We start from the raw sequence: 12,771 nt of genomic DNA, 5'->3' as shown, positions 1-12,771 counted from the left end.
CGAGATACAACTAATATAAAATAAGGAATCTGAGGGTGCAAAAAAATAAAAATATTGAGAAAATCGACTTTAAAGTTGTCCAAATGAAGTCCTTAGTAATGCTTATTACTAATCAAAAATTAAGTTTTTATATATTTACAGTAGAAAATTTGCGAAATATCTTCGTGGAACATGATCTTTACTTAATATCCTAATGATTTTTGGCATAAAAGAAAAATTGACAATTTTGACCCATACACTGTATTGTTGGCTATTGCTACAAATATACCCCAGCGACTTAAGACTGGTTTTGTGGTCCATGATGGGACATCATTCATGTAAATCGTGTACATTTACAAGTGCATAATCACTGAAAAGGTTGACTTACTATGGTCATTCATTACATATCTGTCCTTGGGACTCGTGATTGGGACAACTGGTTCACCAGACTCTACAAAAACAAATAAAACTTGGTGGTCAAACCGAAAACACTTCAAAGTCAAGCTTCATAACAGGCTGAAAGGAACAGTTCACCCAGCTGAAAACGTATTCACCCTCAGGCCATCCAAGATGTAGATGAGTTTGTTTCTTCATAGGAACACATTTGGAGAAATGTAACATTTCATCACTTGCTCACCAATGGATCCTCTACAGTGAATCAATTCACATCTTGTGAAGTGAAAATCATTAAGCCAATTTTTAACTTTAAAATGTCGCTTCCGGCCAAATAATAATGCATCCAAATGTTAACGTAACATATTAGTTTAGAACTTTTTTTGAACCTTTTTTACTTGTAAACGGTGATTAATCTGTGCATATCTCTCTCCTGATTCAGATTAGACTATTTTTTCACTGGAGATAGCAATACTATATATATTGCTATATTATAGATATTTTAGCCAAAGGAAATGGTTTTAAGTAAAAAAAAAAAAAAAAGCCTTAATGAAATTGTTCCAAATTTGTTCTGATGAAATCAAACTCATCTATATCTTGGATGGCCTTAAATCGCAGGCGATTCATTGCCGATTTTGAACGCGATTTTGTGTAGCTTGTCAGTGAACTACAGCTCTGTGTAGTAAATGGCGCTCCATCTGAACGCACGTGCTGGAGATTTACTACTAATCACAGGAGCGGCTTTACTGACGAGATGCGCATGAAAATCGCATTCAATTTTTTGCACAGCCCTACCTAAGGGTGAGTACATTTTCATCTAAATTTAATTTTTGGGTGAACTACTCCGTAAAATACATTTATATCACCACTATGAATCAAATGATATGCTGCACGGCAAAACTAACTGAACATCCTCAAAAGAATGTTGTTTTTGAGTGGTTATGTGTGGAAAATGAAGACTCCGCCAACCTCTGAGTCGGAGGCGTGTGGGTAAACTGAAATAAACGTCCTCCACGTGGAGGTGCAGTGCGCTGTAAAACTCTCGACATGCCTCCTCTCCTTTCTCCTGTAGATGATTCAGCAGCTCCGCCAGCCTGATACAGGTGGGCACATCCAAATCCCTGAACTAATGTTAGGGAAAATCATTATTGGAGAGAGAAATAACATACAAATTTTGACGATTGGACTGTTTATCTGTATTAAGTGCTGCAGACATGATATCAAAACCCGGAAGGCTAATTCACCATGGGTTCCCTCGAGATTTTCCTATGGGGTTTTTCCAGTGCAGGAGTAAAATAAGGTCTGTGGTAAACACTGCTTAACAATACTTGAACGTTTTGTTGTACAGCTGCACACTCTCACACAACAAACGGTCTTATGTGGTTATTTATTACGAACATGTTTTTAAAAATAAAAATAACTGCTTCAAAATTAGCATTTTCAGTATAAGTGTGTGTAATATACGTTGTAGAGCAATAAGTACAAGTATAGTAAATTTGTGTTTACCACAGAGCTTGTTTTACTCAGAAACCCCATTATAAAACCCCATAGGAACATCTTGATGTAACCCGTGGTGAATTAGTCAGACGTTTTTGACGTCACGGCTGCAGCACTGCAGATACTAAGGGTGGAGCTCTTACCTTGGAGGCCTCCTTGTCAGTCAGGATCTGTGGGTAGATTCTGTTGAGCTGCAGGATGAGTTTATCCACCAGTTCTGTATCTAGACGTCGGTCCGATTTCAGGAACCGGCTGTCTATTCGCAGCTGTTCATGGAAGCTCTCTGTCATTTACACAGAAATAAAGCCATACAGGTTTAGAACAACATGTGAGTGAGTAAATGATCAAATTGTAATTTTCTGGATTAACTATTCCTTTGAATAATCCCTATTTGTCTAGTAACAAATATCTAAATACTGTGCACATTTCAGCCAGAAGATGGAGCCACTTCATAAATGTTACATTGAGCAGAGACACTGGGAACGCAAGACTGTCAAACATACTTCTGAGGTACATTGAGTTATTTGAATGTCTTTTAGCCAACCAAACGCCTTAAAAGTTCGGAAATAATATATTAACGGATTATAGAGCTTCTGAAATGTAACATATTAAGCAGGGTAGACTTTAATGCACCGTAATGGAGCACAACGACAACTGTCGAAGCAAAACTTGTCGAAGCAGCTCAAGTTTGTGAGCAACGTGTAACTTATAAGGATCCTATAAAGCACACTTTATAAAGTAAAAATTATAGGTTTATAGTTCATATTTATACTTCACATCAGCAGTAACAAATAGAAGTTTGACTGACCTCCCATTTTGAAGTGCCCTCTGCTGTCTTTTGTTTGGAAACGCCCATTGCATTGTATGTGGAGGGGCGGAGACCATGATGAGAATTACCGGAAGTTCCGATCAAAATTAGGAAAAAGTCACATACGGAAGTAAAAGCAAATGCAGTGTATATTTAGTGTAAAGTCTAGATTCAATTCCCTTAGTATCAGAGATTAAACACTTACTGAATATGAGAATATTAGATACAGTAATCAGTGAGCGCTACACTATCTAAAACGATTTTAATAATAAATATAATTTATATAATACAAATAAATAATATTAATGTTTATAGATGCACGTTCGACCATATAGCCTATAATAGACGGTTTAAAGGCAGATTACTTTCTTTTGTAACAACCCATATACCATATGTTTTTACACTGTACATAAATAAATAATGTCCTACCAGTGTCACCAACTCAGTTCCGAGATAACGGGAAATGTGTTGTTGTTGTTTAGCCCAAAATATAAGACTTTCGAAAATAAATAAACCTTACCCAAGAATAATTGCTATTGCTAATATCAGCTATATTTCCTAATAAATTTATGTTGAGCAGGAAATATTATTTCATGAATATAGTCGAGTGAAAAGATGCCAACAGTGAAGCATCCCAGCACTGTTGGACTCATGGAAATCTGTCTGACCAAATTTGAGGACCAAAGCTAATTTTCAACAACTAATATACAACCTGAAGCAAACAGTAATATTTTATATTAGTTTATTTATTAATTTTTTTGCTACTTTTTTTGTCAATGAGAAATGTTAAGACAGACATGGGCCTATAATGTGTTCCTCATGATAAACTACAGAGCACAAATGTTTAGAAAAAAAGCAGAACATTGACATCAGCACTGTAAAAAAAAAAAAAAAAAAACAAAAAAAACAACAACAACAACAAAAAAAACACAGGCGAGGCAGTATAGCTTACATTGTACCTGTAAGATTTCAAGTAGAAATGCAAAGAGGCAGCACATGTGCCAGTAATAATGCATACAAACCTAATCATTAATACTGAACTGATAGCCAAGGTTATGAATAAATAATAACAAACACGTGAGGTCATTGCATAAAAATGTGTAAAAATAAATTCAAAATGTCATATAAAGCTATGACATGGCTGATGAAGCGGTTTCAGCAAATAGAAAACTATTGCATACACTCCAGAAACAGCACAAAATTGCACTTAATTTGTAGTCAAACGAAAAAGAAAAGAAAAAGGTCTTTTAAAACTTTAAAATGTCTTAAATTTGAAATGACACTAATGTTCTGAGGCAAAGTTTTCTGCTTGCTGAAATACAAACAAATAACAAAATTATTAGCAAGGCTACGCATAGGAAAATAATGACTACCAATATCTACAGACAGCCATGATGACCGCCATCAGAAATCATTACGTCCTCAAAGGAATGTATGATTTTAACACACCTAATAACATTTAAAATCTCCTAAACGAGCAATCTGAGTTGACATTCCGAAAATGTTTAATTATTGTCCAAATTAGATGTGGGCCAAGTGGGCTAGATCTATAGCGAGACTGACAGAAATACTGAAGACTATGGCTCTTAGAATTGTTCATCAAACCAAAAACAAATAGTTGCATAAAAGGCACAGGAGGTCTTATGAGAGGGTTATACAAAACAGATAATCAATGTCTAAAACAAATATGTATTGCAATGTAAAATACAACATGCTGACCTTAATGCAGTATTTGGCAAAAAAGTAGAAAGTATTCCAATTTGGAATTGATATTGATTTTTATGTCTTGAATTTAACAAATGCTTGACCCACTATGAAAATTGACTCCAAACTTTTCAGTCAAAGTCAAACTTATTGTTCCTTAAGTGGAGTTACACTACATGATAGCAAGATAATGTTCAGTTAGAATGTTTGACTATTGAACAGAACAAGAAACAAATTTATAGGCCTTATTAACATAATCGTTCTCCCTGGAATATGCTTAGAACCTGACAGTTAAGCATAAAAGACTATAAACAAACCACAGTTCTTATATTATTTTTGTTTTTCAGTTAAATACGTAAAATTCGCAAGAACAAAACAAAAAAATGTGCCAAGTATACTGAAATGTGCATCTCTTACATAACTAATGCACTAAAGGTGCACATTAAACAAAAATAAAGCAGAAAAAAATACCACAGTAACAGTCAGAATCATGATTACATAGATCAGTTTGCTTTACATGTGAGCTTGTGTGTTTTCTTGCAGCCACATCCAGGGACAAATTTCTTGTTTCCATAATTGGAGCAGACATGTGTATTCTGGACGTATGTGCAGAGTGAAGGAAGAGGGAAATAACCGTTTGCGGATAATCTCCAGAGCTAATAAAATTACTGCAAAATTGAGAAACAAAACGATCATCAGAAATATTACATCACAACTGATCCAAATGTATTGTAAATAATTAATATATCTTAAGTCAAGCTGATCACACTGGACATAGTGAAAGTTACCGTCAACACTGAGACAGGTTAGACCCATTAGTAAACAGCAAAACATGGAAGACTCATTTTTCCAGATGCAATGGACTGCAGGAAGCAGAAGACTCAACAGACAGCATGCCAACTAATATAAACGGTTAAAACTGAGAGCAACAGATCATGCACGCTACAGTGGTTCAGAGTCACACTGTAAAGACAATGTGTTATGCTGGCTGAAAGGCTAGATGAAATAGTATGAACAAAACCAAAAAAAGACATGGATGACAAAGTGTGCAAAAAACTCTATCATTCTAGACATCATCTATGACAACTCTCAATTTTGTCATATTTTTAGCCAAAAAATCTGTAGCATCAACTATGTCCTTTAGGGTTGCAACCTGGATTGCAAAGCACCCATCAGGCTCAGTAAAGTGCGTCTCTGTCGGGATTACACAGATTTATTTGCACTGACACAGAGATTAACAGACTAGCTTTGTGAAACTGGGTTTAACTCAATGACAATCAATGCTGGTTGGGTGAAAGTAGAAACATTGGGCTCAGACATTCAGAGAGAAAAGACAAATTTAGACAAACGTAAATGTATTTTACCACGTTTAGACATTTTCCAAGTATCGGTTCCTCAATACTTGTTTATAGATATCTAAGTTTCAGCGAGTTTAGTTGCAACTGAATCTAATTTATCTGTTTGTACAGTGTGCTCTGGTTATATACTAAACAATGTCAAATGTGGTAGGTCATGCAGTTATGCCAGAACTTTGCATGCACTACAACCTGCTTTCTTTCAAAAAACTAGTACTGTAAGTAGTACAAATGTCAAGAGTACTGGTACTCCTCGATAATAAGTCACAAAAGAGACTCAATTTGGTATCCAAATATTGGAATTAGCCTATTACAAAAAAAATTATTGAAGTAATTTCTTTTACTTGTAGTGATTGTGATAACTTTAGTAGATAGTATGGCATTGCCAAGCCATCCAATCTCTCCAGGTAGATTTATAGGAGAAGGACTGACTGACTTGTATTAATGAAGCCATCAGAACTGTTAGCATGAACAGTGACATGCTAGCATTGTTTTATCCCAAGCACACATACAGTAAAAGGAATGTTAGTTATGCTGATGAGTGACAGTTACACACAGGTGTTAATCGGATCCAGTGTCACACAGAATTTTATACTTCTCACTGCAGAAAACCGCAGGACTTCCAATGAGGCCGTGTGGTTGCGGTCGGTTCTTACAGGGAAGTCTAGGACTTACATGGGGACTGGAAAATGATAAGGGTCCCCTGCCACGGCCAGATGAAGCCTTCCCACGGCTGCCTGGCCCAGCACCGGATCCTCTTCGGGATTGCTCGTGGTCAAACTCCAGATCCTCCAATCGCTGTGTAAGGGCCAGTTTCTGCTGGATGGCCATACGCAGGAGGGAGTTCAGAGTCTTCTTCTCATCTTCTGCTGCAGCCAGCTGCCTCTGCATGTCGTCCAATTGTGTTACATATTCATCACACCTAAAGAATAAAAGGAGAAAGAGGGATAGAGCAGGAGAGATTTAGTTCCTGGATTAAGCAACCCTACTGTTTCTGGTTATTTGGTTGGGGTGAGCCAGACAAAGAAAGCTGGAAGAGAAACAACTTTCAGTTGTGTTCCCGCACTACCTGGTGGCGAACATTGCCCTGAGAGAGGAGAATGTGGCGGCATCTTCTTTAAGAGCCTTCAGCTCGTTCCTCAACTTCATTATGGTTTCGGTGACCATGGCCTTTTCATTCTCATATTTGCTCTTTAGGTTTGCCAGGGCAACCTCTGCTGTCTGAAAGAGGACAGAACCACACCACAGTTCAGAAAAAGCTCTTGAAAAACTAGCAGTCTGTTTGGATGGTCTACAAGATCAATATTCTGGCGTCATATACACCCATGCCAAGCTAATCGTTCTTATTCTTACATGTTTATTGGCCTTGAGCACAGTCCTCAGGGTGGCAATCTGTTCTCGCTTGGTGCTCAGCAGGGACTTGAGCTTCAAAATCTCCTCCATGCAAGCAGCTTGGTCTTTATCCGCCACTGCGGCCAACTCTAGAGAAGCAATTCTTTGCCTGGATAGTACTGTGGTACGATCCACTGCTTTCTGCAAGTGGCGTATCTGATCGCGAATTATTGCTACTAGGTTGTAGATGTCCATTGGTTCAGGACGTGGATCTTCTCTGACTGGTGTCCCAGAAGTCGAGCTGTCAGCGGCGGTGGAGTTGGATCTCGGTGTCTCGGCTGTGCTGTCACTGGTTTGCATCAACGTAGACTGAAGATCTTTACCTTCGGTCTTGTTTCCTTTACCCTCTTTGTAGAAATCGAGCATGACACGATTCGGGGTTTCGTTGTTGCACATGCAGACATGGTGGTAGAGGTTTGCAAGCTCTTCACTAAAGGCAACAAGCTCATCCTGGGCAATGCTGAGACTGCCTTCTGTCTCGCCAGCAACTGCACTCACTTCCTTCAGCTCCTTTTCTAACCGAGCGACTTGATCACGGTCTGCACGGCTGCTGCTCTCCAAATGAGACACTTGAATACTGAGGTCACGCACGTGTCCCTCCAGTCGTGCCCGTACCTCCTCATGCTCGGTCTTCATCTAGAAGAATCATGCATAATCATGTTGACACGAAATCATCAACCCATCAATAAACAAATAATACTGAACAAAACTCAACTTTTCTCAGTCCCACTCACCTCATCATGCTCCGATTTTAGTGCCTTAAGCTCCTCCCTCAGTTCACCTGCCTCTGCTATGGCTACTTCATACTTGCAGCGAAGTATCTCTGGCCCATTGATATCCAGCTCATAATAGTCCACATCATTGTCCTCTCGACTGTCCCGCTCTCGCTCACTGTCCAGGGCTGACTGCCGCTCCTTGCCTGCCTGCAATCTCCTCATTACGCCCAAATCATCGCTAAGTCTCGTCATAGCCTCCTGCTGTTCAGCTAATGCTCCTCGAGCATGCTCTAACTGCTTCTGAGAGTCCTGTAAAGTGGTGAGAAGAGCCACCTTCTCTCGTTCCACCTGCAAGATGAAATGGAGGGGATAAATGCTACATTTAAAGTGGTTTGGAACAAGGTGACTATGTCAACAAGGTTGACCGAAAGGTTGAATGCCAATCAAATGCGAAGGATAGTCAATACCTGTAAGAGCTGTTGCTTAAGTTTCTGGATTTCAGAGATGTTCAGCTCTGTCAACAAGTCATCCACCAGACTTGGTGCGGGACGGAAGTTTCCATCTCTTTTGGGAGAAGACAATCTGTTATCTTCGTCGTTAACGTCGCTGACTTTAGCTAATCCGTTTTCAAACTTCAAAATGGCCTCATCGTTATTTGGTTCGTCTGCACTCAGTTTGAGCCCATCCAATGAGCTGGCAAGAAGGGAGTCTCCCAGGGTCATGTGATGTGTCAATTCTTTTCGAAGAGCTGCTTTCTGCTCCCGTTCGGTCTTTACGGTTTCTAGAGCCTCTGTTAGCTGACGCTCAGCTATTTCGCGTAACCGAACAGCATCCTCTAGCTGGCTGTTTAGGTACTGCACTTCCTCTTCCAAGCGTCGATTCTCATGCTTTAGTCCCTCGAACTCCACCTTTGGAAGAGAACAGAGATTTATGAGAAACAAACCAAAGACAAACGGTATGGTAACAGCAGACTTGTATAAATGCCACTATGTGAAAGTAGTAGTCATCATTAAGAAAACACTTTCATCCAAAGTGCCTCCATGGTGATGGTGCTGGGACTGGAACCAGCAACCTTTCGATTACTATTCATGAGCTTTGTCTACTCTTCCACACCCACATTTGATGTGATCAATGGTCAATGCTACTAACCTGACCCTGTTTAAGGGTGGAGACTTGTTTCTGAAGGCTGATGTTCTCCTCTTCCAGTTCAGTGTAGTCTTGTAGCAGACGAGACTCTCGTATCTTGTACTCTCTAATGTCGTCATGCAGGCGACTGCGCTGGAGCTCCACAAGCTCATTATTCTTAAAGACACAACAAGTTTAGTTGACAAAAGACTAATATAGAACATAGAAGTAGCATAACTAGGGTCATAACTCTTTGCTTCGTTTTATAAATATGTTTAGTAACACTCTTAATTAAACCCTCTACAGCACAAACCTCTCTCAGATCGAGTGCATGGGTGGCCAGACGTTCGTTCTCCGCCTGGGTGCTGGTGAGGGTGTTTTTTGTTTGTCGCAGGTCAGCTTGCAGTTCCTGCACTCTCTGCTCATAGTACGCCTCTTTAGATGCTGACTCAAGGATGAGGGACTCCTCCCTGCTTTCCCCGTCTGCAGCCACCTTTCTATGGGTGGAGTGAACCTGGCCGTATGCCTGTATGAACATGATCGGAGAGATTGGGGTTAGAATAATGTATTAAGTCTATCAAGTTCTAGCACTATGGCTATACTAGACTACAGAAGTCTGTCAATTCTGTCTGGGCCTATGTTAGACATTGAAGCCAAATTTCAGGATTCCCACAGACAGTTTAGTTTGTATGTGGGACACTTTGTAAAGCTCAAAGATGCATTTCCTGCAAACTGATGATGTAACTGGCTACAGAAAAACCTAGTTGAATTCTGTCCAGTAGCTCTTTTTATCGAACGCTCCGTCTCTTTCTTTCCCCACTAAATTTGTGTGCCAGTCTGAATGATGTCATTGGCATGCTACAGCCTGACTAAGTGACCACACACATGCGCAACCATGGCAGTACAAGCCGTAAATGTTAACAGCTCCATTAGTGCTTGTGACCTGGCTGAATGGCTAGCAGAAAGGCATGCAGGGATCATTGATGTATGATGGACAAAGCACATAGATGCAAGGCCTAACAATGCAACATACATCAGGCTGTTTCTTCAAAGTCCCTCTGGACTTTAAGAAAATAAACACACTTCACACTCTCAATGGTTTATTTATCCACTAACAATGTGAAACAGTCAACATACATGTATCTGAGGAGAATTGTAATTTTTGTAATTTACAAAAGTTATGAAATTTGCCACCATAGTGTCATTTGTACCACATGTCAAATTATGTATTGTGATGGAAATGAGGGTGGTGGAAATCACATTTTCAGCATTAATGGAAATAAAATGGACAACTCGTTTGTCTTACCAAGTCTAATTTCATAGCTAGCATTTTATGCATCATAAATAAACACATTTTCATTCAAACTCTTTGGTAGCCCTTCAGGCAGGCACTCTTTAGATGTTGGTAGCAAAATTAATTTAACTAGCCCAAATAAAAATAAAGATTTCATAAAATTGGTATCAAAAAAAGTATCGTTTAGGAACCGGTATCGACATCAAGGTATTGGTACCGATATCGAAAATATTTGAATGATACCCACCCCTATAAGTGACATTGGCCCATGATGATATCAGAATGCGTGTAAGACAGAAAGAGACGTGGAAATGGTGTCAGCACTAAGTCCTCCTCCTGCCACAGCAGCTGCTGCTAAGAACCGGCAGCTGTCCACCTGTCACTCTGGGTTGCCAAGACATCTCTTTAGATCTTTATTGATTCCAGAACAGAGATTCCATGGATAAAGACAATGCCAACAACACACAGACCCCCAACACTGTGTGTTTCTCTCTATTCCTGAACTATTGATTAAAGACTATTTTTGTGATCAGGTCTTTAATAAAAGATGACACAAAAATTCTGTGTAGCATAAACTGATTCCTTGTATATCTGATAATCAACTTACAATTCTCAGTACTGCTCTGCTCAAACTGAACCGGAGTTGCATTCGCAGCTTACTCTGTATAACTAATACTGAGAAAAGGCCTTGTTAAATATATCCATGCCACTGCTGTATAAGTCTTCCACTGTGACTTCAGGAGCAAGATTAAGCAGTGATGTTAAACACAAGACTTCTTATCTGCACAGACTTTTACAGAGAGGAAATCCGAAGTTTTCCCATTTCTACTGGGTTCTAGAAGAGCAGTATTCAGTTTATATACAAGCTGTGCACATAAAGAGATAAAAAAGTTAAGGCAAGTAATCAATTGACTGTTTGAGTCCTTTGTAACTTAAGTTTTTGAAACACACAACATTTAATGTGTGTGTACAATTTATATTGTACAACAAAACAAGAAAGTTGACTACAAGTAATGTCAACACAGACCCTACTTTACTCGGAAATCAAAACTGCTACTCTAAAAACCCATTTGAAATTCCGGAGGGAATCCATGGTGAATTATTCTTCCGAGTTGGCCTACAAATTGACGTCACGACTGATCTTCTCTAACAACAACAAAAACGTTTGCCAAAGACAGCTGATTCAGAAACCAGACAGCATTGCTCTATGTGAGAGAAGACTCAGTTGTCCCCCAAAGTAGTTTGACAGAAGCTTGGTCTGCTGAGTATTAACTGATTCTAGCTGACTTTGATCAGTCATTTCAGTGCTGACAGCACATGAATAGTTTAAAGGGGTCATATTATGCGATTTAAATTTTTCCTTTCTCTTTGGGTCATGCAAACTCCGACAAGTACGCCATTTGCGGATGTCATTTCATCCCTCGCGGTCCTCCATCAAGAGCAACATCAAACGTTACTGGACATGCGGACTGATCAGGAGCGACGCTTCCAGGCCATCGTCCAGGCGCAACAGGAGGACCGCGAGAGGTTCCGGAGCTGGATGGACCGGGAGGTTCGGGCAGAAGCAGTCACGCAGCAGACCCGGGCTCCCCACCTGCCGCTGAACAAGATGGAGGCTCAGGATGACCCCGAAGCCTTCCTGGATCTGTTCGAGAAAACAGCGGAAGCCGGTGGGTGGCCACGAGAGCAATGGCCGGTGCGCCTGATACCCCTATTATCGGGGGAAGCGCAGGTGGCTGCTCAGCAACTGCCCGTGCGGACCCTCCTGGTCTTTGATCTCAAAAGGGCCATCATCCAGCGGGTCGGCCGAAGCCCGGAGCAACATCGCCAGCGATTCCGTTCGCTGGACCTGGGCGAGAGCGGCCGACCCTTCGTGATGGCCCAATGGCTCCGGGACTCATGTCGCAAATGGCTACTGGCTGAGGGAAGCGACGTCGAGCACATCATCGACCGGGTGGTACAGGAGCAGTTCATCACTCGGCTGCCAAAGAAGACGGCAGAGTGGGTCCAGTGCCACCGACCAACGTCCAATTGGCGGAGGATCAGATGGTGGCGTGCCCTGGGGTCGGCGAATCCCTTCCAGCTGTCTCTCTCTCTTCCCCTTTATTTTCTCCCTCTCTCTCTGCCTCTCGACCTGTCCCTCTTCCCAGGTCCCGTCCTCCAGGTCCTCCGCGAGTCCCGCCCCGAGGGTGGGGTGGGGCCGGACTGGAGTATGCTACTGGCCCGAGAGCTCCGCCCAGGGGGGCGGGGCTGACCACGGCTGGGACCGATGCCGCATCTGGTTCCCCGCTCTCTCCACGCCAATCATTTGACCCACTACCTGCCACTAGGGCGGCGGGAAGGTCTGGGCCGGCCTGTTGGCGTTGCGGGGACCCGGACCATTTTATTGACAGGTGTCCAATGATGGAGGTGGGGACAATGATCCGGGTCCCGGATGCCCCGCAGGCTGCCCCCGGTCAGGCTGGCTGGTACCAAATACCTGTGAGTATTAAGGGGGGTACCTATCAG

General features: G+C 41.3%; 2 protein-coding genes across 4 annotated transcripts in view; both read right to left on the bottom strand.

Annotated features, from left to right (window-relative positions):
- LOC107743252 (caspase recruitment domain-containing protein 19-like) overlaps window positions 1-2,768 on the bottom strand; it is a 4,659-nt gene extending 1,891 nt beyond the window's left edge. Inside the window, exons 1-4 of the mRNA XM_016556400.1 lie at window positions 2,678-2,768; window positions 2,013-2,152; window positions 1,342-1,498; window positions 368-430 (exon numbers count right to left, since the gene is read on the bottom strand). Coding sequence (XP_016411886.1) covers window positions 368-430; window positions 1,342-1,498; window positions 2,013-2,152; window positions 2,678-2,684 — 367 coding nt within the window. The 5' untranslated portion in view covers window positions 2,685-2,768. The remainder of the gene's footprint in view (window positions 1-367; window positions 431-1,341; window positions 1,499-2,012; window positions 2,153-2,677) is intronic.
- A 609-nt stretch (window positions 2,769-3,377) lies between these two features.
- bicd2 (bicaudal D homolog 2 (Drosophila)) overlaps window positions 3,378-12,771 on the bottom strand; it is a 23,482-nt gene continuing 14,088 nt past the window's right edge. The window contains exons 2-9 of one of the 3 annotated variants that reach the window (XR_001640385.1): window positions 9,283-9,495; window positions 8,994-9,146; window positions 8,312-8,752; window positions 7,863-8,192; window positions 7,090-7,764; window positions 6,806-6,957; window positions 5,170-6,658; window positions 3,378-5,049 (exon numbers count right to left, since the gene is read on the bottom strand). Coding sequence is in view for 2 of the 3 variants with exons in the window: in XM_016556398.1 (XP_016411884.1) it covers window positions 6,298-6,658; window positions 6,806-6,957; window positions 7,090-7,764; window positions 7,863-8,192; window positions 8,312-8,752; window positions 8,994-9,146; window positions 9,283-9,495 (2,325 nt within the window). In the remaining variant the exon portion in view is untranslated. Of the gene's footprint in view, window positions 6,659-6,805; window positions 6,958-7,089; window positions 7,765-7,862; window positions 8,193-8,311; window positions 8,753-8,993; window positions 9,147-9,282; window positions 9,496-12,771 lie in introns of all 3 variants that reach the window. The other 2 variants (XM_016556399.1, XM_016556398.1) reach the window with 2 other exon arrangements.

Source organism: Sinocyclocheilus rhinocerous, unplaced genomic scaffold (genome assembly GCF_001515625.1).
Source record: "Sinocyclocheilus rhinocerous isolate Xijiao unplaced genomic scaffold, SAMN03320098_v1.1 scaffold227, whole genome shotgun sequence".
NCBI classification, from domain to species: Eukaryota; Metazoa; Chordata; class Actinopteri; order Cypriniformes; family Cyprinidae; genus Sinocyclocheilus; species Sinocyclocheilus rhinocerous.
This window is presented reverse-complemented; position numbering and strand designations above follow the sequence as displayed.